We start from the raw sequence: 27,970 nt of genomic DNA, 5'->3' as shown, positions 1-27,970 counted from the left end.
ACAATATCATGATACATATTGTGTCACATTGTCCTTTTCTGCTAATCTCAAACTTCAGCTGATGCAGTAAGAGAGCCTCAAATTTTGTTTACAGCAGAAGCTCACTGCTTGGAGGCTTTCTACCTCAAGTTATTTTATTGCTCCTCCAACCACATCACATCAAGAATGTTTTTGTGCTATTCATGTGCTTCAAAGGTATTCTTCTTCTTTTGCTATAGGTCAGAATACCCCTTCTCAGTGAAAAACCTGAATAAGATATCTGAGAAATAAGTGAAGACACTCTGGGACAGCATCATGTTCTGCCCTTCCCTTTGGATTCTGCACTGTGGATGTAGCATCCCAGCTCAGTCCCTTCCTTGCCCACCCCCATCCTCCTTGCTGACAGGACAATGTGAGCCTCAACACCTTGCAAGTGCTGTTCAGCAATGATAATTAACACATCCCTGTGTTAGCAGCACTGTTCTAGTCATAAATGAAAAGCACCCACAGGTGCTCTACGAAGAAAATTAATTCTATCCCAGCCAAAAGCAGTACGGTGGGATGCCAGACTGCACTAAAAGTTATTAGTGTGATTTGTAGAAAGGGGATCACACTAAAGGGGTGAGATCTTTGGAAAATAATACCCTGAAATACATCTTGTAAGCATGTTAGTGGGTGTCTTGAAAGTTTATGCTTTTTTTACCAGAATGTTCATTTAAATATCTCCTTCAAAATACTTCCTTAATCCTTAAACAGCCAACTATACTTCTATACTGACCTGGATTAATTTACAAGTCAAATTTTACTATGACTGCTTTCCCTGTTACTGTGTTATTGTACTTGTATCTTCCTTTAATTTGACACTGGTTTGCAGGAATTTTCTTGAATTTGATAGGAGAAGAACACAATGGAAAAGGCACCTAAATTTTAATTTATTTTTCTTATTTTAACCCTATCCTTCAAAAAAGGAAAATTATCCTGTATTTCTCACAAGTATTTTGAACTAATCTTTTGAAGTAACACAAGAAGAGCGAGCCAAGAAATTTATCAGTTTATAATGATGGTTGACTCTATTCAAGTTGTAAGGGGTATTTTCATGTAAGGAAAGACCTTGTTCAGTTCCATTCTATCTTCCCTTTCTTTGATAAGAGCATCCTCACTAACAACAAGGGTGCTGTAAGGTCATTCTGTTTGCACTTGCTTCACATGGTATCAAATATTTAAATGCTCATTAATTCAAAGAACAGGGGTGTATGAGAATGACCCTTGTGCTCCTTGTTCAGGACATGTCCTTGAGATCTGTTACAGTTTGTTTACCTGCTGTAGTAGGGACTTCATCTGCCCCAGGTAACAGCCATTTATCCAAAATGCAGGAAGCTCAACTACTAACCAATTCCACTAGCACCACCTGGAAAAGGGTATTTGAAGCATTTTTTTACCCATATGACACTAAGTGTAATTTGCTTGTTTGCCTAAAGAGATGCCTGAAAAACCTCACACAGAACCCTGACTGATATGGTTTGGTTTGTTTGTGTTAGGGAAAAATATTTTATTCCAGTCAGGGAGAGTATAGGGAGTTCCAAATTACCAGGACTACAAAAAAATCAAATAGTTGTATGGATTTGTATTTAATGTCTCCCTCCTTGTTCCCACAAAACTAAGAAATTGATGTCAAGTAAACTTTTCATTAACAGATCTATTATTTGACAGTACCTTTCCTGAGGCTCTGATTCAAAAAGGGTGTGAGAGGCTTCCTGGCTTTTCTGCTGTTGCAAAAATCAAGCTTGCTGGTTACAGAAGTGTAACACATTTGATATTTATTTGATAAATAACTAAACAGGGCACACAGGGCAAATCTGTCCATCAGCACTAGCTGTGCCACTGACAGGTGTGTGATAGATCAGGTGAGATGCATCACCTGGGAGATGCAGTTTGGCTCCATCAGAAACCTGATGCTGTAAGTACACAATCCCTTCTAGCTGGAAGCTCTGCTTTTAGTCTTATTTTCAAGAAGTAATTGGTAATATTTAGGGAATAATAACATTAATAACAATAATTAAGTAAATCTGGCTTAGAGAGGTTTTTATAAGGGAAAGAAATCTAGGGAAGCGAGGAAGGCACCAGCTTGACTTAGGTGAGTGGCAAGAGAAGGTGGAAGAAAACCACCCAGCTGGGATGGAGGTTGTCCTGAGCTGTCACAGCTCTGCCCCTGGTTCCCAACCCAGGGTACCTCCTGTGTGCAGTGCCATGTCACTGCCACTCAGCTACTCCCAGCAGCTCAGTGTCTGCCTCCATCCCATGTCCCACAGCTTTTTGGGAGGCTGGATTCAAGGCTTGAGGGAGACCCATCAGCTGGTACCAGCACTCTGCTCAAACTCCTGCTCTCCCCCAGGGTTTAAACTTCAGCCATGCTCCAAAGATCTTGGATAATCATTAGCCAGGGGATCAATGCTGTTTTTGCGTAATCATTGTCAGGTGATATCTCTGAGTTCTATTTGCTCTAGCAAATAACAGATAACAGATCTAAGAGAAACAGTCTGATGAAACATTTGAAACATAGGTCAGAAATCAGCTTGAAGCTGGGCTGGGAAGGTTACAAACCCTTCTGCTTCCCCAGCACCCACAGAACAAACTTTGCCATGTGGTTTTCCCCCAGCATGTCCACAGCACCTTTTGGATGCACTCTTAACATATGGCTGAAGACACTTTCTGTTACATATTTCAAGGAAATGAGTTTCAGGGCAATTTTAAAACCAGCGCTATCACTCAACACACATCAGTGTCTAACAGAAAATAATGAACAAAGCGGGGAAAAATCTGCTCAGTGTGAATCCCTCTCTCCCTTAGCTTCCCTAACTAATACAATATGATGTTAGAGGTTTCACCACTTGGCATATAAAAAATATTTGCTTAGAATTACATAAAAATACAATTTTCAGCTGTGAGCCCCACTCTCATGCCTCCTTTCATTACAGCCTCCGTGGCTCCACAAGTGGGTTGCTGTAAAAATGAGGATAATTTCCCCACATACCAGCCCCACACAACAGAGAATAGATATCCAGCTCTGCATTTGATTTTTGGCTGCCAGGGTGCTGAGCAATATGACGTGGTGGGGAGACCTGACCACCTGCAGTGCTGGCTCCTAGAGTGAGGCCACAAGGAGAAACTGGGAGCTGGTGACTGCAACAACTTTCTGTGGTTCAGGAGCCACACTGGCTACATTTCTGCTGCTGTTTCCTGGCAGTCACTCTCACTAGTCACACCAGAGGGTTGGGGCACTGGGCATGGCTTATTGGGCAATAAGGGCCCTGCCCCACATAATTTTTTTTATTCAGTGATTGCTGTCTATGCAGGGAAAGCAGAACATCATTTCTCCTCATACAGTCATCTTAATCCCACATTTTGCCTCAGGTGAGTGCTGTCCTGTTACAACTTCACACCGACCCCCTCCTGGGTCATGCCAAAAGTCCTTGTCATCCAGTATCCCATCTTTGTAGCAGCAGCCACACAAAGATGCTTGTGGAAGAAGATTTTCCTAACAGGGCTCTCAACTTTTCCCATGTCTGGAAGCCATTTCTGTTTGTTCAGTGACCCCCAGTGCCTTGCTTCTCTCCCTGCACGTAGGCTTTAAAAGCTACCTTGAAACAGTGCAAACTCTATGTACTTTGAAAACCTGCATTAGCAGCAGGCAGAAGCCAACCTTCCTGCACATAAGGTAAGAAGGACAGATGGCTGTCAATGCTCTCTGAGCTCCCTGGAAGCTCCAAGGCCACCAGGAAGAAGGGGCCAGCAGAGGAGACAGCGAGCACCACCAGCTCCACCACTGCAGCGCACACTGAAGGGGCAATGCATTTTTGAGATGCCTCAAGGCCATAAACACTTATCACTCTCCTAGGGATAGCAGCTGATTTACTTAACTTTTTAAAAAACTGATTTACTGCTGATAACCCTGATAAGCTTTAAACCTTTGATGGTGGACTATGGGCAAATTCCCAGGAAAGAATGGAGCTTGGAAAAGATTGTACTGTCTTGCAAAGTCTAACCTAGCTCCAACTAGACACTGAGGGATGACACAGAGATACTTGTGGGTATGCAGGACACAAGCTGCATCCTTGTTGTGGCAGGCTGGCTCATACACACGGAGTCCAACCTACTTACCAAGATTCACAGGTAACATAAATCACAGAAAGCAGCATGGATCTAATCCCTGTCATGCTGGCATTTCAGCATAACTGTGCTCTATTATTGTTAGATAAGAAAATTACAGACTTTGCTTTCCTTTTGAAGTCACAACAAGGCATCTCTCACAAAGATAAGTGTCTGGGGCTAGTCTCCTTCTCGGGGTTATCTAGTAGTCAGATGCTAACCAGAAACTTCCATTAATTTGGGTCTGTACATTCCTCCCACCAGTCACTATCGTTTACAAAACACAGCTCCATTAGAAGTGAGTGACTTAATCTGATGGATGTTCTGCCAGCATTAACACTGGCTGATATGCTGATAGCAGCTGCAGCCTTGGTACAAGTCTAAGTCAAATAATGGAGACTCGCTCTTACCGAATCTATTCAAATAGACTCTTTACAAGCAGATCTGTGAAAGCAGTTTATATACAAATATTACACTCCTACCTCTTCTCCTGGACGTTAACAACTGCATGTTTTAATACGTTATAAAACTGAGACTGTTCCAGGCATATTGTCTGGAAGCACAAACTGATTTGAAGGGTCTAAGTCAAAGCCCAGTAAATTTATGGCAGGGATGCTGTTCTCTTGCATCAAATTAGTACAGAATTTAGTGCACTTAACTACAAGGCAAAATTCTCATTTTTGTCAGAATCTCTAAGTTATAGCAGGACACCAATGTTTTTACCTCTGCATCTTTCAGATATTCCTTAAGGCTGTTTGGGAAATCTCAGACCTCATTCTATCTTTAAACTCTCTATTTGCAGTAGGAAAACCAGTGTTTTCACTGCGGTAGCTGTTTGAACGAAGAATTAAAAAAATACAGTAGAGTTCTTTATTTTAAGATTGCATAAACCCACAAAGATACTCAATCAGAAAGTCAGAAGAGTGGTGACCACTTGGAACTGCAGCCTTGCTCAGAAATAAATACACGTATTTTAAAAATGTATTGTAGGAGATAACCAATAGGTCCAAGCAAACAGGGAGCCTGATATGTTTGGAAATACTACTCCACTTAACATAATGGCCCAACTGTCACAGTTGAGCACAGCCATGATTTCCTAGTTTATGTATTTATGTTTTTGAAGCAACCTTTACTATTAGTAAAACTAAACACACTGAGAGCGTTTCCAGTCAAAGGCAGAACACATCAGTGGAAAACATAACACTGCAGCTGCAGGAAAACTCCAGGAGATGGAGACAACCTGAAAGTTCTGCAGCTCCACGGGCTTTGCAGTACCTTATGACCAACCTTGCTGATTTCACAGGTATGGGAAAAACACATTACCTATGCCTCATCTAAAATTCTTCTACTCTGAGAGAACGTAAGGAGTGTAAGACATTTTTTCCTGTGCAAAATTAACTTCAGAATGTTCCAAACAGCATACAAATATTTACATGTGAATATATATATATGTATATATACACATACTGCCAAACAGTGCGGTACTCTCTCTTGCTTTTACCACATAAACTTCAAGGAAAGCAAAGTAAGCTCAAATATTGCAGAGCTAAAGGGAGCTTCCTGTTACCTTGTCACAGCCAAGGGAAGCTGTCATTACACAGCACTATACCAGCCACTTGAGCTCTGGTACTGAAACTAGTGGAACCTCACACACACAAGGCTGACTTCTACGTCTGTGAGATCCGGAACCAATTCCAAATACTGAATTGCACTTGTAAATCAGATCCTAGAGATGTCCAAGGGCCATAAACTTTGCTGACAAAGTCACTGACAGAATATCTGGCTCTAAGGCTAAGGTAAGCCTTGGCTGTTTCTCATAAGTTAAATAAAGTGAAAAATGTGCACGATGCAAATGCTTACTCGTCCATGTCAGTGTAGACCCACACCAAGTAATGGAACTTCTAGACTGAGGTAATGAAAATTTGCAGTTCTCAGCTTTTTTGCTACTTGCTTTCTTTAACTGCTGTGGTAACATGCAAGTATTGATTGCTTAACTTACAAATTCTGATAACCTGAAATTTTGACATCCCTTCAGGAGATCAACACACCACTGCTCTGAAGGTGTACTAGCTTTGGTGGCCTGGGCTTCTCAGGAAGATTTCTTACAAGGGTCAGGAGGAGCTACCATGGCCCACAACACAACGGCAAATGCACAATGAGAAACTGATTGCCCTCACAGGAGGACTTCAGATACACTCAATAGCAGTTCAAAAACTTTACTTGTGCTTTGCAGGCTACTATCCATCACTAGATTGGAGACTTTTTTCCCGTTTTCCCATAATTATGCAGCTCTGGTTATGTGGCATTGTTCGCTATCTGTACAATTAAAACCAATAAAAAAAATAGCAAACCAGGAAAAAAAAGTATTTCCCACATCTTTCTATTTCAAAGGCATCCCTACCAATGTAACATAACACCAGATTTCCTTACTTGCTTCCTGGTCATATAATCCATATTTATACAAACTAGTGCAAATGAGTACATGTCATTCTGGAAGCTCCAGCAAATTTGGATCTCGTGGAAAAGCCTGAGGCAGGATGCATGCAGACAGAAGGGTGCTGGACACTGCCACCCCTGCACGGAGCCAGGCTATGAGCGAGTGTACTGCACTGTGCTGTACTTGGTGACCCTGGAGGACTTGCTCAGTGTGGCACTGGCAGGAGGTGGCCCTTGTGAGTCAGAGCCCATCAGGTTAAGAGAGTCTGTGATCAGAGCATGCTCTTGCCTTCCTGAGCTGGCACCTGCTGCCTGTTCAGCTCTGCTCTGCAGCCCCGAGGCTGTCACCACCCTTTCATTCAGCACCGTGCTGCGCTCCTCTGTCGCAGCGGGGAAGCTGAGCGAGCCCTGCTCTGCAGCAGGCACAAGCACCCTCTCTCGCTCCCTCACCACGACATACTGCGAGTCAGGAAGATCCTGAACTGTCAGGGCTCCTGGTCCTGCACCCGCCGACTTCACCATCCTTTCTGTAACCACCACGTTACTTCCGTGGGGCAAATCAGGGATTTTCACCATGCCCTGAATGCTCGATGCAGGTGCCAGCACTCTCTCTGTCACCACTACGTTCTCCTTAAACTGGGGGTCTAGAAAGACAGGGGCCGAGTGGGCAGGAGCCCCCACAGAATAGGATGTTTCTGTCACAGTGACATTGCTCCCTGTGTGGCCTGTGGGGAGGTGCTGGGCACTGTGCTGCCCAGAATGGGATGATGAAAAGGTTGTTTCTGTGACCACCTCCTTGGACAGGGTGCTTTCTCCTGTGCCACTGCCTGTGTGCACGGGTGGGATGGACTGGAAACCACTGCCTGAAGCAAAGGCTTGTTCAGAGGTGGAAGCATTTTGCTGATGTAAGGACTGTGACTTAGCTTCACTAAGACCAAAACCTGATTCATTCTTGTAGCCGCCGTCTTTCATGTTGATCTGTCTACCTATACATATTTCTGCTAGAGTCTTAAACTTGTCTCCTAAATCATCAAGAAAATGGTCATCAAGATCCCCCTCAATAAAGCTGCAGCAGCCAACAGAGCCGTGAGGGGAGCCTGATTCTCCCTGGGAATAAACCAGGAGACAGTCCTTTGCAGCTTGCTCTTCATCTTCATCCGCAAAAGAGACAGCTTTCTGCAGACAGAAAACAAAAGCAAGCAAAAGTTCATTAATTCTAGCTCTAGACTTGGTAATTTTGAAAAATCAGAAATGCTTGGACAATTCAACAAATTCAAAATAAGAAACTGAATGGATCCCACAGAAACTGTCAACCAAGTGAGGGCTGTACCTAACATGTTTTTTGCTTTTTTCAAATTAGTCTGAACTTGACAGAACACTTGATGAGAAGAAAAATCTGAGATTATATTTAAAGCCTTGGATACCATCACCACCTGCTGCTGTTCCTTCCACAAATCTGCCACTTGTGATACTGATCCACAGTCATGAAGAAACTGTTTTAGTTTTAGTTCAGTGAATGAACTTCACCTCTAATTAGGTTTTTGTGGGAGAACACCAAGACCATTTCTGAGAGTATCCTAACACTTAAACATTTACTGGGTACATGCTGACATGTTATCACCTACCATGGCCCTTTTCACTAGCGCAGACTACAGGATCACATCCAAGATGCCCAATAGGAAACAAAAAGTTAAATGGACTGCTAAAGCATGGATGCGTAGTTCACCCTATAAATTCTTAGGCTCTATGCCAGCTATCTGGTAACAAGGAGGACTCACAAGTTCTGACTACAGTGCTTACAGGGTCAGCTCAGTCTGAAAGCAGTGTCTGCCACGGAGCTGCTGCAATGCTGGCACAAATAGCTGTGTGTGTGTTTGCATCAGCTCCAGTTCCAGAAGTGAAGACAGCCAAGTCCTGTGGGCCTGCTAAACCAGCTTTATCTAATATGGCTCCTGGCTTGTGCTCAGAACCACCTTTCTGCCACATTTGAAGTTCTGGACTGCAAATTGGCTCAGGAGTCTGTGTAACGTGCTATATATCCAGAACCCATTTGACTCTGCATGTTTATCTGCATTTGATCCTGGAAGTAGGCATACAACCCAAGATTCTGCCACAAAAATCAGCAGCTGAAACTATTTGGTTTGGTTATCTGTTTCCTCACCCCTAAACCCTAAATATTTTAGCCTCCCAGAAGTTGTATGGATACTAGTATGACTTTCCTCCTGCAGACTTCATCAGGCAGTGATGCTTAAAGTTATGTCACAAAGAGTGGAAGAAAAGCAGATTGATGCTGTTGCATCTGTTCACCCAGGAGACCAGTAGCAGGAGCACTCTGAGACATACAAGTACCTAAAGCTCAAAGCCTTCCCTGGCCTGAGGTGGTGATTGAAATCTGCAAAGCTACTAGCCTGCAAAACCACATCAGCTGCCAGTTGTAGGGTGTGAATATATTTTGTTTGTACAGGTGATGGTGCATGGAAGTCAAACTTTCACTACAAGGAGCTCACCAGCCAAAGGACTAATGATGTGTGTGACATGAAGAGAAGTAGCTTCAACTAGTAGGAATGACCTACGGGCCAATGGTTAGGTCAGTAAAAAAAAAGAAAAAAAGAAAGAGGATTGCAACATATGCCTCGTACACTTTTGATGAATGGCCCTTTACTCAGGCTGCTGGGCAAACAGACAAGTCAGCACCACTTACTGCATCAGCTACTTTGAAAATACAGCCCCACCCACTGGTGTATGACATCTTCAGCTTATCTTTCAAAAACCTTCGTGGTAAAGTTTGGAGCTGTGACTCATGATGAGTCACAGGTGCCTCCCTAGAGATCAGTTTCATGTTCTTAAGTCCCTGAGATTTAGATCACACAGTCTTTCTCAGGCCTTTTTCCCGGGCAAGGCGCTCCTATGCTATTCCTGAATATTCTGGATCCCATCCACAAATACCTCCCTTGAGAAAAAGGTCTATTTGTGTGGCCTTGCAAGCATTCAGTGCTAGAAGACTGAACACTGTCACACTCCAAAAAATCCTTAATGGCCCCATCTCCATGTGCACAGTATCAGGACTGTTTATGTCTACATATCTACTCACCTCTGTCTGTCATAACATGATATTTCACAATGCTAAGTGCAAACATTAAAATACGTTATTTTTGGGTCATATGCTTACATCATTGAAGTAGTCTCTTAAGAATTCTTCATTCATGGCTCCAGCCGCTCCCACAGCAACTCCTCCTCCAGACACAACTGCCGTGCCATCCACACCTGCCATGCCTTCAGCTGCTCCAGCTGCCACGGCTCCATAGTCAGCAGCAGAAAGAAGACGCCTTTGCTCTTCCCATCGTTCCCTGGTAATGGTGTTGTGGTGCTCTCCTACGTGGGAGACAGAGCTGCCTGCTCCTATTAGGGCTTCTTCTCCACTCATTCCTGCTGCTGCCGCTCCTGCTGCCGCTGCTGTTGTTCCTCCTTTCACGTTCCCAAGCGCAGTGGGTGGAATGAAGCTTAGCACTGGCTACATAAATAAGACAAATTAAGATGTGACATGAAAGCTTTGCTGTCTAGCACATGGAACTCACCAAACCAGCAGTGGGGCTGGGTGGGAACAGGGAGGGTGCTGTCTTACGACTTGTTTGAATTTGCACTTGTACATGTTGCTGCAAAGAGTAAAAGGCCTCCTAAAACAGGGTGCAGCTTCCACAAATGTATTGCCAAGAAGGTTTATGGAAATGTTTCTATAGATCATTGTTTTCTTGAAACTCAGAGGATTGAAAATGAAAAAAAAACCAAACCAAACAAAAAACCCCACCAAAAATAGGCTTGCAAAATTAAGGGAGCTCATCTGTTCCAAGAAAACTCTGCCCAGTTTTCCTCAGATCCTAAGTGGGGAAGTATGCACTGCCTGCCACCTTTGTGCTGCTGCCTGGCCCTTTTTTTTCCCTAACAGTTTGGCTTGTTAATTATCTTTTAAAAAGAATTTGGTGTGAGCATTGGCCCTAAATTGAAGTCTTTTACCTTCTGTTTCTGTTATCGTGCAAAAGCATGTCGGTGTCATGCCCTTTTTTTGAAAACCTTGTTTTGTAGTGTAGCAACAAAGAGCAAATTTCTCTCGGTATTTACTGTTCCCTCTGCAGATTTGCACTTTTTATGCCTTTTTGGTTTTTACTAAGGAATTTCCTCTGTTTCAAAAAGAAAATACACAGAGAAGTAATTTAAAAGAGTCTGAAACTTTAAATCAATGAAGGGAAGCTCGCCATAATAACCCATTATTTTGCTGCTTTATCATGCTCCCAAAGGGGTGCAGAGCATTCCAGGCTTGCAAATGCAAATGTTTCACTCTCTATTGGTTCAACGCTTTTCCCACAGTCCTATCTTCTGCTCAGATATGATCAGCATTTGCTTGAGAGAGATTGCTTTCCCTATATTTTGGTATTTAAGTGCTGTGGTTGCTTTTTCTACAGCTGCTGGTGGAAGTCATCTCCCACACATCCTTCACTGAGCCTCACAGGGTTAATTTTACTTAATGTTCATGTGTTGTTAAGATCTGTTGTAGAGCTTCGAAATATCTACCTGTAGTGTGGCAGAGGCCCCAGGTGACAAACTGAACACTGGGAGAGAAATCAAAGAGAAGGGATACATGCCTTCTCCTCAGGAGCTGCTCCTTCACTGTTCCACTGACGCAGCATCGCTTCACTGTGGTCTGGTATGTCAGCAAACGTCTTTGCTCCACCAAATCCCTTTGCTCCCAAGCCACCCGGACACAGCAGCAGCAACAGTGGAACAACTGCAGGGAAACAGAAGGTTGCCATTAACCATTGTGTGGTCATTAGGACCTTAGCATGCTTACAGCCACTCTAAGTTTGGCCAGCTCCCATACCCAAATGTATTTTTAATGAGCTAGTGATCAGTATGAGGGCTGGCAAGGGCTGAAGACAGGTTCCCAAATATTCAAGGCATTTCCCAGAAGCATATGCCAAGGCCAGTTTCCAAGAGAGCAAACTGACAACTAACACATCAGGGTCTGAATCCTGCAGATGGCCACACATGTCTGTACCTGTACTTCTATCAAAGATCTCATACACCACTTCCAAGCCCTGGCTATCACTGTACAACCTCAGCACTTCTAACTCCTCCTCTTCTTTTACTAACAGATAACAACATGGCGTCATGTAAATCCCACCTCACCACTCCTTTGACATGCCTGGAGTGTTGCCTGGGGGACTCAAAATAACCCAGTTTCAGAAGCAGAGAATATTATTCCTGTGGCATGAACTTTGTTTTATCACAATTAGATTGTTGTCAGCACAAGCAATAAACTATTGGGAGTTTAAATGCAGCACTGCGACACCTGGCCACAGAAGAATTACAAATATTCTTATTTTTCTTTTATTTTATCTCACCAAAGAACAATGTCACATGCTGCTCTGAGCAAGGCAGTGAATCTGCAGTGACAGAAAAGACAGTAGAGAATGTGCTGTGGCTGAGTATGAAGAGCTAGGGTTCACCTGGGGACATCTCAGAGTACCAAAAGCATTCCTCACTGCTTCCCCACTTGTTATTTACTGCACCATAAACAAATATTAAAAGTTGTTAATATTAATTTTAAAATGCGCAGCTTGAAATCCTTTGAGGGTGAAATGCTGATATTACTAAAATTAGCTGGGGATCTGCCATGACCTCCACAAGACTAGGAGTTTACACAGAAGGTATCCAGATGATAAAACCTGGGAGCTGGATTGTTTCTTTCCTGATGCTTTGCAGACCACATTTACAGTGTTTCTGAGATAACATGAAACAATTACTTACGCAGCAAAAGTAAAAATGCCAAGATGATTAGCGCAACTGCTGCTGGTCCCAGACCCACTGACTTCGCACCAATAAACCTCTGCTGGCACACACCATCATCTGTACACTCACAGACAGTCAGCTGCAGAGACTGTGGCAGAGCACAGCTGACCCCTTGGAAATCCTTTATTAGCATGGGAACTTCAGTTCTGCCCGGCTTCAGGTTTTGTGGTACCAGCTGTACGCTGGTGTCTGAGACAGAAGTGGAGGGAGGTTAAAGAAAAAGAAAAAAAGAAACAAAAAAGGAAAAAAAAAAAAAAGACAAGGAGTGAGCAGTGAGCAGAGAGAAAACTGACTCCTGTAAACTAACTAAAATACCACTGTTACAGTGTTCCAACAAATCCCTTTCAGTTAAGCCCAGCCAATGCAATGGCTTTAAGTTTAATTAGCTGCTGCTACAGTATATGTGTTTTTATTTTTATCAAGTAATTCATGCTGGTAAGTGAGCAGCCATGCTCACTTGCAGCCTCAGATAATTGTGAAATTTCACCAGAGACAGCATGGAAGACAGCCCAATCACCTGTATAGCATCAACCATGTCATCTGGATAGATAAAGGCTGAACTCAGAGAAACCGCTTCAGTCTTGAGGAGATTAATCTGCTGTAGGCCACAGACAGAGATCAGGAGTCAACAAAACACCTGCTCCTGTGGCTATGTCATGTCAAGGACTAACGAGGCAGAAGATCACAGACTGATTAAGGTTGGGAGGGACCACAGTGGGGCATCTCCACTGGGCCCAACCTCCATGCTCAATCAGAATCATCCTAACACAGGATTGTACAGGATTGCATCCAGACAGTTGTCGAGTATCTCCAATGAGGGAGACTCCACACCCTCTCTGGGCAATCTGTTCCAATTACACAGTCACGACACAATAAGTTCCTGCTTGTATTCAGGTGGAAACTTCCTGAGCATCAGTTTCTGCCCATTGCCTCTTGTCCTATTGCTTGGCACCCCCAAGAAGAGCCTGGCTCCATCCTCTTGACACTCTACCTTCATCAGATACTTAGAGATGTCAATGAGGTCTCCTCTCAGTCATCTCTTCCCATGGCTGAACAGGCTCAGCTCCCTCGGCCTGACCTCATAGGTGAGATGCTCAAGTCCCAATTATCTTTGTTGCTCTCCGCTGGATGCTCCAGGAATTCTGCATCCCTCTTGTACCAAGGAGGCAGAACTGGACACAGGACTCCAGATGTGCCTCACTAGAGCACAGGAGAGAGGCAGGATCACCTCCCTTGACCTGCTGGCAATGCTCTTCCTAATGTACTGCAGGATACCATGGACATTTTGGCCACAAGGACACACTGCTGGCTTGTGTACAGCTTGTCATCTATGCTCAGGTAATGCAGCACTGCATATTGTTCATAAGAAGATGGGGATAGCTTGTTCCTAGCATTATTCATGAAATCCTGGTCATCACACATGGGGTATCAAGCTAGACAAAGATGTTCAAACTGAAGGAAGGCAACACACCCCAGAGGGCATGTCTGGGTTTTTATAACCTTTAGAGAACAGGGAACAGAATGCAAATCATGGTCTTAATGCCTGACTCCACATGTAGGGTTGCTGTATTGGTCTCACTCAGCCAAACTGTCAGCTTGACTGAAATCAATAAATTATGACCTTAGGACTTCAAAGAACTGAAAGTAATTAAAAAACCATTTTCTTACCATTTCCAGATGCAATTATCCATTTTTCTGCAGTCCCTTCTGGCTCATCAATGACAGTAAAGCTGAAGGGATAACTGTTTGGGTAACCGTCCAGATCATGAGCTGTAACATCAACTAATTTTGCATCTGAACACACGGTCTGCACAGGGTTCACAATAACTGGGCAGTTATCATTCTCATCTTTAACCTGAATGACAACTGTGCCAGTGATTGTTTTCCTTGGGGAATCTAAGAATTTAAAATATGAAAAATTAAATTAATTTGTGCACAAAAAATTAAAATAAAAAAACCCCAAACCTTAGTATCTCCCAAAACCCCAACATTGCTGAAGTAAGTAGAAAGATATCTCCCTGGAGCTTATCTCAGCAGTGCTTCATTCCCAGTGTTAATAAATGTATTGACAAAGTTCATCTGAAGACAAGCTGTTTTATTACTTTAACTTGGAAAAAAAAAGTTCAGAGAGTCTTTCTTGCTTAAAAGTCGAAAAAACTTAGGACTATCATATTGAGATATTGGCAATTCCCATCTTGCCCACAGAGTTTCCTATCAGACCTATCTTTGAAAACTTTTATAAAAAGTTCACCTCCATCTAGTCAAAGGTGAGAAACAGATACCTTGGGAGCCCATTCCAAAAAATGTGTTGCCTGTGTTTCTCTGAGTACTGAGACTGCACCTGCTGCCTAACTTTAGAGATGGGTAGGTTAAACCAACAACCCTTGTAGACAGGCAATTTGTGTGAAAACAAAACCCTCTCAACTTACCAGTAGTTACACCCAACATGGTGATAGTGTAGGTACCATTTACTACATGAGGCGATTCGTAATCAAGATTTTTAGCAAGTCGGATTTCACCTGTGACTGAGTCTACAGTGATCCAGTTTGCTGCATCTTTTCCTTTCATGTATCTGATGGAAACAACACAAAGATGGACAATGAAAGATTTAGGTATGGGTGCAGTACAGAAAGTACAAACAGGCAGTGAGACTGGAATAGGAGACAGAGCTGCACTGCTGGGCACTGTCCTCTTCCCCCCGTCTGTTCTCCTAGCAAAAGCTGAGTATTAGATACCCATGAAAAACTGTATTACAGGCATGAGGGAAAGACATCCACCCCTGGGTGTGCAACTCTGCTGTGCACCATTTGTAAAGGCCATGGTGGTGGTTAAATAACATACTAGCTGAAAAGCTACGCTTCAAAACCCAAGTGCACACATGCAGACATATTTGTGTTACACCATTTCTGTCTGACTAAATATTTCTCCATATTCCTTCCTAATTTTACTGGAGACAATGGAATCAGATTGGTAAATCTAATCTCAAAACTAGACAGGTATGAAAAACACACCATGCAAACACAACTTTGACCCAAACACTCAGGTCTTGCCATATACAACAAAAGAAGGAGGATTTTTGCATCACCAGTTTTCTGCATAATAGAAAATTGAAGATCATTATGATGTTTAAGGTGTGAATTATCCTTAGCAGAAGATTATTGCTTCTAAATTTTTTCAGTTTAACATGCAAATCTTGACCATAAGATATGACTTCGGACATACACAGTTATGGTTATAAAAATTTCTTACGTAATGTGCTCTGCAATTTTTCCAGTGTCTTCATCATAGGCTTGATACTGTCCAATAACCTGTTTTATCTGCAGTTTCTCACTTGCTTCAATAATTTTTGTGCCACCAGGGAACACAGGGCCTTCCCGCACATTGATCACCTTAATTTTGATTGGAATTGTTTCTGCTTTGTAACTGGGTTTAATCGACTTGTGGAACTCTGCTTTGTTTGTAACAACAATGCCTAAGTTTAGGCTTTGCATTTTTTCATAATCCAGCTCCTAGAGCAATAAAGAAAATAATAAAAAAATTCAGAATTTGTCAGAATCCAATATCTAGACAACATGCATACATTTAATATTGAAATAATACTATAGCATACTTATTTGAGTAACAGGGATGTAAATATTTAAGTAATATTTAAGCAGTAAGGATGTTTCTTAACCTGTTACTCCTGCTCATTTTTAATGGATGACACCATAGGTATGGCTTTATATTATTGAATTAAACTTATTCAATGTTTGTGAAAGGAGTCCTACTCACATATTCTGCCTGTGCTTTCAATGAATCAGTCCTCAATTACCTGGCTTCTCCAAATTTATGTGTTTGCATTTGGGTTTTTTTTAAACCTAATCATTCACTTACTACTGCTCAATTTTTTTTTAATAATTAGTAGTATTCTGATAAGGAAACCTGAGCAGGGAATAAAAAAAGCTACTTAGGGCACTATGCATCTTCAGAACTTGTGGACTAAAGAAAAGTGAAAATTATAAAATAGACATTTCCATTAATTTAAAATATTTTCATCATCATTTCAACTTTCTGAAGTTCATAAAACTGTCTGTAGCTCATGGATCATGGAACAGGAGTCGCCTGCAACATTAGCAGTGGCCAGGGGAAATAAAGAAATTTGTGCTGAAATCAAGGACAGCAGAAATGTGAAAGTTTACAGAATGTCAGTACTGTTGCCCAAAGGGCAAGGGAAGTCTGAGGACTGCTGCCCTACTAGTTATATTTGTGATCACACAGAAGGCAAACAAAAAAGCTTAACAAAATTACTGAATACATTAAAAATATGGCAAAAGAGGAGTAGCCACACATTTTACATATTGACTGAATAAACACAATTTGTCAACACAGATGGATAAATTATTCTAATATTTAAAGTAGACTGTCTAAAATCTATACTTACCTTCACAATGGTCAAAATTCCTTCATTTGTTTGGGTATCTGTTACAATTTTGAAAAAACCACCTTCATTGCCAGAAACAAATGTAAAATTTGCCAGCCAATTATCAGAAAACTCTTCATCTTTGTCAAATACTTTTATTCGCATAATTTCCACATTTGCTCTGTTTTCTTCAATGCTTCCTTCAAACTGCAATTAAAAAAAAAAAATCCACTCTTTAAAAAGATGTCAGGTTCACCTCATTTCATCAGTGAAAAGAATTTTTCACAATTTCTTATTATGGGGTACTAGCAGGTGTAGGAACATGGTAAAAATTGTGATCATTGTACTCACTGCACGACTTTCAACAACAGGCAGATTGTCATTGACATCCAGAATCTTGATTTCTAAAGAACATGTTGCAGCATTCCCACCTTTTTCACCACCACGATCCTTTGCTTCCACCACCAAAGAATAGCTACTTTCTGTCTGTCATGGTAAGAAAAAGGTGTTTAATCCAGGCTAAAATTCTTCCTTAGCTATATGGCCACTATTACATTTTGGTCATGTCTCTTATGGTCAATTTTAACTCCTTTCTAGCTAGAAGTAAACGTCACATACAAGTGCTTTGAGAGATTCTGTGGGAGTAGAACTGAGGCTTTGAAAAGGGTACAGGACTTTCACATCTTCCCCACAAAGAGTCAGACTGTACTTACATAGCAAAGTAAAAAATTCCAGTGACCATCAACAGGGACAGGACTACATGTCAGGACACAGGCAGAGCCACATCCCTCAGCCACAGAGCCAGTATTCCCATCACCATCTGCTGGCCAGGGAAAACTCTGCAAGCACAGCTCATGTCCCTGGTAATATGTGACTTCCAATGCAGTTGCACAGTAGCACCTGTCCTAACTCTTTGAACTGCGATTTGCATGGCAGGCTACAAAAACCCAGATGCAGCCAGCAACTTTGCAGGTGGTGATGGAGGTTATCTTTGCCATACACTCCCCAGGAGAAAGAAATGACATCTTGTTTTGTATAACTGCTGCCCTGACTGCACAGGAGGGACAGAAAGCAGCAACCATCGGGCTGGTGCTGTGCTAGGGAGGTGATGGGGGGGATACAGCCTTAATCCCATTGCCTCTCCCTCTGTCCCTGAAAAGCATGCACAAGACAGACAAGGCTTTAATCCCAAGGGAAGTTAAGGAAGGTAAGCTCTTCACCCTGCAGGCAGGGATGAGGGTGACAATGGGCACCAGAAAAGCATTACTAACAAACATGAAAATGGGAGGGGTTTTTTTACCTCTCTATCAAGGTTTATTTTTGCTACTCGAACCTCGCCAGTATTCTTATCCATGCTGAATGCAGCACTAGGGCTCTGGGAAACAATCCTGAAAGCAATTTTGGAATTTAGATTATTTGGTTCATCTGCATCTGTTGCATTTATCCTCATTACAATTGTACCTGGAAAACACAAACAAAATATGGCACTTGTTTACACCACAATGCACTGGTATATACCTTTACTGTAATGTCGAAGATAAAGAGCAATTTGTTAGATGCACTGCACAATTTTCTGATGCTCTTGACTTCATTTATTTAATGCATGAAGTTGAAGAAGTGTTCCTAAACCCAATAGGTACATGTTAAAAGTATATGCTCCAGCCAACAAAAAGATTGCATTTACACCTCTGTAACTCATAAAATTCAACGCACAAATTAAACAACAGGTTAAATTCTCTCAGTAATTCTGACAGGAAAATGTAGATGCCACACAGAGCAGAAAGTACAAGCTTTTGAACAATGAGCTACGTTTCTCTCACACATTATTATAAAGAGAGCACTAATTATTCCTTTACCTGAACATTATTAAAACCACTGATCTGTACTGATGCCCTCCAACAGCTTCATTCAATGTACATGGTGGTACCCATGGTGCAATCCCCTTATAATTGAATAAGTTTCTTCACATTGTAGCGGCATTGAAACAGACACACTGCCAGGAATTTATTAGGTAGTTTTATTCCAGCTTTTCTAATCTTCTTGAAAATATTCTGTTGCTCTTATGTTTACTGATGTCAATAGGAAAATGGCCATTAGCCTGCTCTTCAATGGTTATGGCACAGCCATATGTGCTTACAGCAAACTACCTCTCCAGCCCACAAATAAAGCAGGGCTTTGGATGAGGATGGCAGAGTGAAGTCCCTCCTAAATAGCCTGTGACTACTAGGCCAGAAGGCAGATTGCATTTCCTGTGCAATTCCTGCAGAACAACTCTGGTTCCTGGATTTGTGGTAGCTCTGACAACAAACCAAAGGTGCCACAAGAGGAAATACTGTTCTCCCTTGCCCCCAGGGGTATGCTCTCCCTTAATCACACAACACAGCCTTGAATAAAATCCTTCATTCACACATGGATGACCTGGCTTACGTCAGCAAGAGAACACGCCCTTGCTACTGCAGATGTACTACTCCAAAGTGTAAATTCACATGTCCCCTAGCATATCCTGGGAAAAATTAAAAGAAAAATATTTAAAATAAAGTTACCTGTTTCACTTAATTCTTCAATTGAACCAACAAAAATTTCATGTGAAAACACTGGAAAATTGTCATTAATGTCCACAACTTTAATTGGGAGGTCTATTGGCTCTTCCAGTTTTGCCCCATTCTTATCCAGTGCATGGCCTCGGACCTGATAACACAGACAGAAACAATAAATAAATCCAATGAGTGACTGTCATATATACAAACACATATGCAAAACAGAAATATACCCACTATATATAAAAAAGTCTAAATATTATAAAAGCTTATTACGTATGCTTACAAAAACAAGCAGGTATACACAAATATACAGAAATACATTATATAGGTGTAGTATTTAAAGCAGACACGTTAAAAGAAAATAAATTAAAAAATGGATAGGAGGGGATGTATAAAGAAAAAAATTAATTTTCAACTTACAAGAAGAAAGGGAGTCTTTTCTCTGTCCACCCTTCCTGTTATGTTCAGGTCACCAGTCTTTCCATTGATAACAAATAATCCATAAGGGGGTTCTGTTACTCCTTGACCAGATATAGTGTAAGTTACTACTATTCCTGTATCTTCAAGATCTGAATGTATCTAGTAGGAATATAACAAATTAAATAGCACTCAGTAAATAAAACCACATTTAAAAGTGCAACAAGATATTTTTTATGTCTTGTAATGAACAAACAAAAAAAATATTTAACACATTTCCCTGCACTCCTCTGACTGTGGAGATGTAGAGATGAATGCAGGAAAGGCTGCATGTTCTATTTGAGAATCTGTTGCAGGGAGATGAGAAACATCTGGAGCAGGGAGTTGACCTGGGAGATAAGACCTCAGCTAGCAAATATACCAGGACTGGAGAAGGGATAGGATAGGAAAAAGGGATAGGAGGAAAAAGGTCAGACCTGGAGATGAATACATAGAAGAGGCTGCAGAGACTAGAGGTTACACCCTTTCTCTGTTGTCAGCAGATATTCAAACCATCTGGAAAAGTGTGCATTGTACCAGTATCACCACCAAGGGGCATCCCAAGCAGAGGGCAACAGCTTGCCACCACCTGCAGTCACTTCATATGCTGAAGTGGTAGGAGTGGTGAATTTAGGTTTGAACACTGGTGCTGAACCAGATGCATATCACTCTTTTACACAGGATAACACCTGGGTTATTTTTAGCTCTGTTTCCTAAAAGACCAGGCATACATAATCATGTTCTATGTACATCCTTCTGCACAATCAGCACCAGCACATTTGGGACTCACTTGCCAAGTTCAACCCCACCTGAGCAGGGGTAGTGGGGTGAAAAAACTCAAAGATATTGCATTCCCAAGGCTTAATGAAAAATGGGGCTATGAAAAGATGAGAGACTGAGACAAACCAGGCTTTAAAAGTAAAGGAAAAATAAGGAAATGTGTCAATCTTCAACTGGCATTCAAGTCCTTTAAAATTAAAGAAATATTTGTGCATGTTTTTAGGGAAGCCACACTCTAATTTTACATTTTCATCTCTATTTTTTATGTGTATTTCATATTTAACTGCTTTCTGGGCTTACTCTAGCAATTGGATTCTTATAGGAATTGTCCTCCTCCTCCCGAATGAAAGCTGGAGGGACAGTCCATTCTCGCTTCTGCCTGACTGGGCTGCTGGGATGAGACAGCAGGCCACTCCTGTCATTTCGATTATAAACCTGTGAAAAGACAAGATGGAATGTCAGCACTGCATTTACTCATTTCAGATAAATGCTTTATTGCTGCTGTAGCCAAGGCTTCTGAGCAACTTTTGCTCTTTCAATAGCTAGGAACTTCAAAATCATGGAGCAGCATCCGCCTTCTGAGTCACAATCTAAGAGCTACACAGTCCTCAAGATGGTTGAAGAGGAAAACTGCACTGGTCTTTTCATCAAGTCAGAATTAGGCAAGACAGGTTTTAAAAATATGAGCAAGTTTCCATGACCAGCGGTTGGTGAAAATACACCTGCTCTGGAAGATTTAAATGTTTGTCATCAGATGTGGGAAGAAGTTTGGCACTAAGGCTGTTTTGAACCACCATTTCTGCATTACCACCATGTTTGTCTTCCCACCAATACTGCCTTGCATATTTAACCTTTTCTCTGAAACAGAATATATGGAAGAGCAGGCTTCTATTCAATCCACCCAATGTCTCTACTATCCCCATTTAACTACATCTCATTCTCACTGTGCATGAGACCCCACATCCTTCTGTCCACTTTATTTTCTACTGTCTCTGTTGACTCCCAGTTTAACATATTCAATAAAACAGTTTTTTTCATCGTCTGAGTTCAAAAAGCAATCTTCATTTTTACTGTGTTAGGGGAAGTTTCTTAAAGTTCAATGCCACTCTAGGAGATGGATGTAGGAATCTATTCACTTACTTTTCAGCTTTTATTTCTCTATTCATTATGCAGCTTTCATATTTCAGAAAATGGCAGAATTCAAGACATTTATCAACTGAAATAAGGTATGGCTTTGACATGTTGCTCAGAGAACCCTTATACAGTCACTGATAAAGAAAAAGCTTTCCATTATATCCTACCTTCACATAGAGCCCATGTCCGTAATTCAAACAGATCTGCAATGGAAATTATGATAGTCATTATTAATTCTATGTCTCTTCAGCAGCACTAAAACATAACTTTTGTGACCTGCTTCATAAGAGCAGCAAAGCCATAAGGAAGAAAGCTTCTGACATGCATAAATTAATATTTATTATTTACCCATAACAGCTTCTGAAATATTCACCCATAACCATTGTCATTAAAAACATGCAGCACTTTGGAGAAGCTCCCTTTTCTGGGCAAGCCTTGGATTTGTGGCTGTCGTGGGTTACCAATTGCATCAGAGAAGAAAATCAGAAATGGTGTTTAAAGGTAAAGACTAACCCAAACATCTGCTGAAGTGTACAAGACAGAAGCAGCTCTCCTACTCAGAACCTTGCTGGGAGGATAAATGGCATCACTTATTTAAACAAGGCAGAGGCACTTGCTCTGACAAAACCTTGCAGGCTAACGTTCAGCATTGGGACTGCCCACCTCTTCACACAGCAGGACAGGCCAGGACAGCTATGCATGGCTTTGAATGACTCAGTAAGGTGACAAATCCTGGCTGGAAGAGGCCAACTTTCCAGAGACCCCATGTTTATGTCTGCTTTCCAGGGACCATAGACTCTGCAAATAACAACACCCCTCAAACTGCAAAAAATGTAGGTATTGGGAAGCAGCAACAATAAAAAGTAGGCTATAGCAACATGGGAAACCTACAAATCAAGCTTCTGAACTTTGTACAGGTAGCAAATACTGTTATTGTTCTGAAAACTATTACTACTTATATTTTGCAACTTAGGTGATTATTTTCTTAGGCAAACTATGCCTAAGGCAAAGCAGGCTCAGAAAAGGTGGTTTTCTACTCAAATAAGTCAGTCTCTGGATAGTTTCTAGTCTGTTCACTGGGCTCTCCCTATTCTTCCCTCTGACTCAGCCTTGATTGCTGAATTGATGACAGCTTCTTTTTTTTTTTTTTAAAGATGTTATCGTGTACCCACACAATCCAGCAGATTGTGTTGAGCAATACAGCAGATTTCTGTTTCAACTTGTTCAACAAAACTGTTTTTCAAATGGTATTTTTCCCAATGTATAGATTCTGAAGACAGAAATTATCAAGCAGTAAGTTTCCTAATGGATATGCATCAGGAAGTGTACAGGATCTCACACCAAGTTGTTTTCATGGATGTTCTTAATCTTATTTGATTTTACTAATAGTATGGATTTTCAAAATTTATTGTCATGATAATGAGATTATACTAGCAAGAGTGCCAGGAGAATTTTGCTTTATATTCAAGGTTTTCCACAGAAGCTCCAACTCTTTTGGAAGGTAAATAATCGACAAGATTTCATCAGAAACATCCTTGGTTGTTCTAACTGGTAAACTGGAGGGAAAATTGTTTGTGTCTCAAAACTGAATGGAGACAAGAGGCACACACTGAGAAGTTTCCTTGTATTGGAAACTTGAGAACCCAGCATAAACAAAAATGTCTGAAAACCAAGAATAAGCAGATCTTCCACTGAGATGCTTGTCAAAAATATGTAAAAAATAGCACTAGTCATTATAAAAATAAAATCTTTCATTAAGATAAGTAAAAGTAAAAAATCAACTTGTTTGCATAGTAGAAAATGTCCCTCAAAACTTTTGAGGTTAATGTTAAGACAGTAAAAAATACTTTTGCTCTTGTATTATTCAATCTGCAGTCCACAGGTAGCCTCACAATGGACTTAGAAGATATCTACAAAAAAATTTTTAAGAATGATGATTTTATTCACAAGATGCATAACTACAAGGGGAAAAAAAATATAAAGGGGTCCAGCTTTTTTATTGAAAAATTTTTGAAGTTCCAAAAATTTTAAACTGGGGGAAAAGCACTGGGGGAAAGTGACATTTTCTTCAAGGACAAGTAAAATGTCAGAATTTACTACCTGTCAAACATGTAAATTTTCCCCCTCCCCCCCCCCCCTTTTTTTTTTTTTCTTTTTAGTATCTTTCAACTCCCTTCTGTTAAATGGCTCAGAGAAGGAAAGCTCTGTCATTTGCTGTGGATCACTATCTTGGCTCAAAAACCAGACACCTACTGATGACACCTGTTGACTAGACCTGAGAACACATTGTCAGAAGAAAACGGGATGGTTACAAAAAAAAAGTCTGAGGCTTGAAGTAATGAAATTGGAATGAAACACTACAGGAAAGAAGCAGGAATAGGCAAGAAGGCATGGAAAGAAGGGAGTGACTGCCATGTACATTGACTGCAAGGCTGCTCTTGCCCAAATCCCTTCTCATCTATAGTCAGGAAGTGACTAAAGGACACAATTTCAAAATAAAGCTCAGATTTAAGTTGTAAAACTATAAAGACTGAGTAACCAAGAAGGTATGTGTCTGTATTTACTAGACTGGGAAGCAGTAATGACTAGAAATGTCATCTTTTCCGTGTGCTGTGTGTTAGGAGATTTGGAGCTTGTACCTCCAGGGAGTCAGTTTGGTGTTGAAGACATGTGAAGACCTCAGAGAAGCAAGCAAGGGGGACCCTCCAAGGTCATGTACTAGTACATCTCCTGGCCCTGGGGAAAACAAACTACACTCAAATGCTTCCTGACAATTGTTTATCCTGTTCTTAAAAATGAGGGATGGATGTCCCTCAGCCTTGCTAACCTAAGGGGGCTCCTAGATAGTCCTACAGATGGAAAGTCTGTTTATTTTCATTTTATTATCCTAATTCTTAGCTCCTTGCAAGTGGACCATATTGCTGCTTGCATGATAGTCAGAGTAAGGCACACAAATTTACATATCTAAATGAAAGCTAAGCACCTAAACCTTCACTATAACCAGCAGAAATATAGCCAATACCCACAGAGATCAGAGCACTGCTCAACTTGCCCCCAAACCAGTCCATATTTATTTCTCCCTAAGCTCTACTGATTGACTGTGAGTATGTCCAATTAAGTACTGTAAACCCAACACAGGAGGATTTGTAGGGCAAAGCATTTTATGCAGAGAACCCAACACCATACAACCCATGGTTTGATGGATCCTTCAGACTAGAATTAGCTTGTCCCCACAGATTGAACATCTACAAGCAGATGGATGCATCTCCCAGCGTGGTTTCCCTCAGGAGGGATACAATTCATACACTCCTGAGATTTTCTTCAAAAGCACAATATGACCCAATCAAACAGGTGCACTCAGCATCCACTGCATCTCCACATACCTTCACAGAAACTTAAACATCTATACTGAGATGTCTTAGCCTCAGACCTAACCTCCTTTGTCACATTGGCAATGCTTTCATTGTATGGTGCAATTCGCTTTTCTTCCACTCTTCATGTATCTGCAAACTTATCACACATCTTACTCACTGTCTTTTCTCAACTACCAGTTCTTTAACTTCCCTTAAAAAAAATCATAAAACAGGATTTTGTGACTTTAGATTTTTTTTTTATTTTTTTACTATTCTGTAGTCTCTTCTGGACAGAATAATTTTTTCTGAAGCCTGGTCTCAAAAGTAACACACCACTTCAGTTCAATAGAATGGATAAAATACTAGACCTTATGTATTTCTCAGCTGCTTTCAGACCTCACCACAGCTGGGCTTTTCCTCATTTTTGGAACAGTATTAAAATGTTGAATCAATCCACAGATGGTTGTAAATACTTTTACCACGTTTCAACATGTTACTGGCAACAGAAGCTAGGTTGCTTTGAATTAGCTCACCTCTGCTCTTCGTAAAACCAAGCACCACTTTGTGGTGGTTTTTATTTAACTTGTTCCTGTGACTTCCGAAAGTTAACTGCTACTGACTCTGACATTACAGAGTCACAGTTACAGACATTACACCTTATATATTCAGGACTGAATTTCATCATACCCAGCCTAAATCTAACATCCCAAATATCAACAAAGTACAATCTGAGAAAGACGTTCAGAGAAAAGGTAAATTTTGCTACTCCCATAGTAAGATTCATATATCTCTGTCAACCATTCTTTCACTTAAATGCAGGAAGTGTTCTAAGACTTCTTCTCTTGAAGCCATGGTGTCCACCCCCTTTAGAAATGACTGAGAAACCTCCCAGTCTAATAATCCTTGATAGCTGTGCCCACCCAGCAGGCCCCTGGCTCTGGGTGTGTGCCCTGGACACGCTTCAAGTCAAGCCCAACCCTTGGGTGCACCACTATTCAAACGTTCCTGGAAAAGGGTCAGAGGCAGGGGCCTGGGGAGATCTGCCATGACCTCTGCAAGGTACCCAGGGATGATGATAAAGGGATGCAGCCTGCAGGCAGGGAGGGAGCACTAAGAGATACTTCCAGGAAAAATTGGGAGAGGAAGAACCTACCATTCCTGATGCTTGTAAGGTAGAAGACGCTTTGAGAAGACACTGCTTTTAAACTAATTTTGTTTTTCAGTAGTTTCTTAAGATTCATAAGAAATAAATGACTTTAATCCGATACTCTCAAATAAGAAACTTGACTATTTGCTACATGAATGCCCAGATTAGGAAAAAACCCTCAACATTTCAAAACACAGCAGTGCCTCTCTTTCTCTTCTGCCATCAGCCAACTAAGGCAGCTTTATTCACTCTAATATTTTAACAATGAGTCTTTTAGGCCCAACTGAGTTGACTCTCAGTACATTATATCCTGACCCAGCCTTAGCTAAAACTGACAATGATGAGGATTGAGAAAAATAATATTCTTCAGGCAAAATTAACAGCATCCTGAGTCAGTGCAAACCCTCCAAAATTGATGATGGTGTGGCTTCAGGTATTGCAGGAAGATATGTAAAAACTTTTGCACAAGCAGTGCTCCATGTTTTCCATCATTAATTTGGACAAAATGAGGATAAAACATTTTTCAACCAAACCCCAACTACCAGCTTGCTGTAAAAATAGGTTTAACTGTTGCTGGCCAACTTAAGCACTCATGCACTTGTACAGACATATGGTTATATGTCTGTATCAAAGTCATCAGACAACAGGTCTCCAGATAACAAATCTGATTTTGCAGGTTCCTGAGATCAGGGAACAAGGTCCCGACCCCCAGCTCCTTCCATTCTTGTCCATGCAACAAGCCATTCCTGATCCCTGCCCAGCTGCTCTGCAGCTCCCGGCACAGCCCAGGGATGGCCTCCACCCTCACCTTTGTCTGACTGGCGGCAGCCCAACTTCCGCAGGCCTTCTGCCAGCCTGGAAAGGTGAAAAGCAAAAGAAAATGCTGCAGATACAACGAAGAGATTGCTGAAAACCAGCTAGAAAGAGCTAGAAAGCATCAGTCCAAATCCAACAAACCAAGTGTTTTGTTCTCAGCTTGTTATGAGACAGTCATTGCTTGTAGCCTGAGAAAGAATTTTATAGGATGGAAGATCTAAAGGCTGATGGCTGAAAAACAGTGAGGGAAGGGCAGGAGAAAGCCTTAAGAGTCCTGGAGTGTTAAGAATTTGGTGTAATTTTTCTAAGGCGATAAAGAATTCCAAACTTTTTGATTCATCTTTCCTCTTGGCACTATCCTCTTAGAAGGGAAATGCGCTTTACTAGTACAGAGAGTACGTTGAACATGAAAACGGCAACAATGTGAGCTTCTCACTGCGTCCAGTTCTTCCCAGCACCTCAGCAACCCCACTCATCCCAGATACCGCTCCTGTTGGGATTTCCTACCTCCACCTGCTTTCGGGCAGCAAATGGCGATAGCTTTTACCTAATTCCCACAGAAAGAGAGAAAACCCATTCCTAGCCACATGCAGCGTTAGGAGGGCTGCCAAGTACCGATAGGAACACCTCTTTCCGGCGGCCGCACTCGGGACCCCCGCGGCAAAGCAGCGCCCCGGTACCGAGGGACCCCCGCGGCAAAGCAGCGCCCCGCACTCACCAGCAGCGCCAGCAGCCGCCCCGCCGCCGCAGGGCCCCGCGACATGACCGCCGTACCGGGATGGGACAGGACGGGCTCAGCTCCTGCGGCCGCCCAACGCGGGAATGCCGGCGGCTCGTGGAGGGGGGCACAAGTAGCCGCGGGTGGGTGGAGTGTGCCGGGCGGGATCCGCGCCGGGACGGGGCAAGAGGCAGCCGGCCCCGAGCCCCGCCCGGCCCGCGG

The 27,970-nt window shown here is 41.8% G+C and overlaps 1 protein-coding gene across 1 annotated transcript; it reads right to left on the bottom strand.

Moving 5' to 3' along the window:
* Positions 1-4,981: 4,981 nt before the first annotated feature.
* On the bottom strand, positions 4,982-27,943 carry DSG2 (desmoglein 2). Its single transcript, XM_059859777.1, has 15 exons — positions 27,749-27,943; positions 21,882-21,917; positions 20,881-21,015; positions 19,765-19,923; positions 19,348-19,492; positions 18,105-18,265; positions 17,156-17,290; positions 16,826-17,011; positions 15,655-15,914; positions 14,835-14,977; positions 14,074-14,301; positions 12,364-12,594; positions 11,195-11,341; positions 9,731-10,068; positions 4,982-7,737 (listed from the first exon to the last, which is right to left on the bottom strand). The coding sequence occupies exons 1-15, from the start codon at positions 27,791-27,793 to the stop codon at positions 6,715-6,717; spliced, it is 3,372 nt and encodes a 1,123-aa protein (XP_059715760.1). The 5' UTR covers positions 27,794-27,943; the 3' UTR covers positions 4,982-6,714.
* Positions 27,944-27,970: the final 27 nt, after the last annotated feature.

Source organism: Haemorhous mexicanus, chromosome 1, assembly GCF_027477595.1.
Source record: "Haemorhous mexicanus isolate bHaeMex1 chromosome 1, bHaeMex1.pri, whole genome shotgun sequence".
Taxonomy (NCBI): Eukaryota; Metazoa; Chordata; class Aves; order Passeriformes; family Fringillidae; genus Haemorhous; species Haemorhous mexicanus.
Note: the sequence above shows the minus strand (reverse complement) of the source record. Positions and strands in the feature narration are given on the sequence as shown.

Coding starts and splice junctions, on each gene's coding strand:
- DSG2 (XM_059859777.1), bottom strand. CDS start 27,793: ATGTCGCGGGGCCCTGCGGCGGCGGGGCGGCTGCTGGCGCTGCTG. Junction 19,493..19,764: donor AAAAGACTCCCTTTCTTCTT/GTAAGTTGAAAA, acceptor CTGTGTTATCAG/GTCCGAGGCCATGCACTGGA. Junction 12,595..14,073: donor GATAATTGCATCTGGAAATG/GTAAGAAAATGG, acceptor CTTCTGTCTCAG/ACACCAGCGTACAGCTGGTA.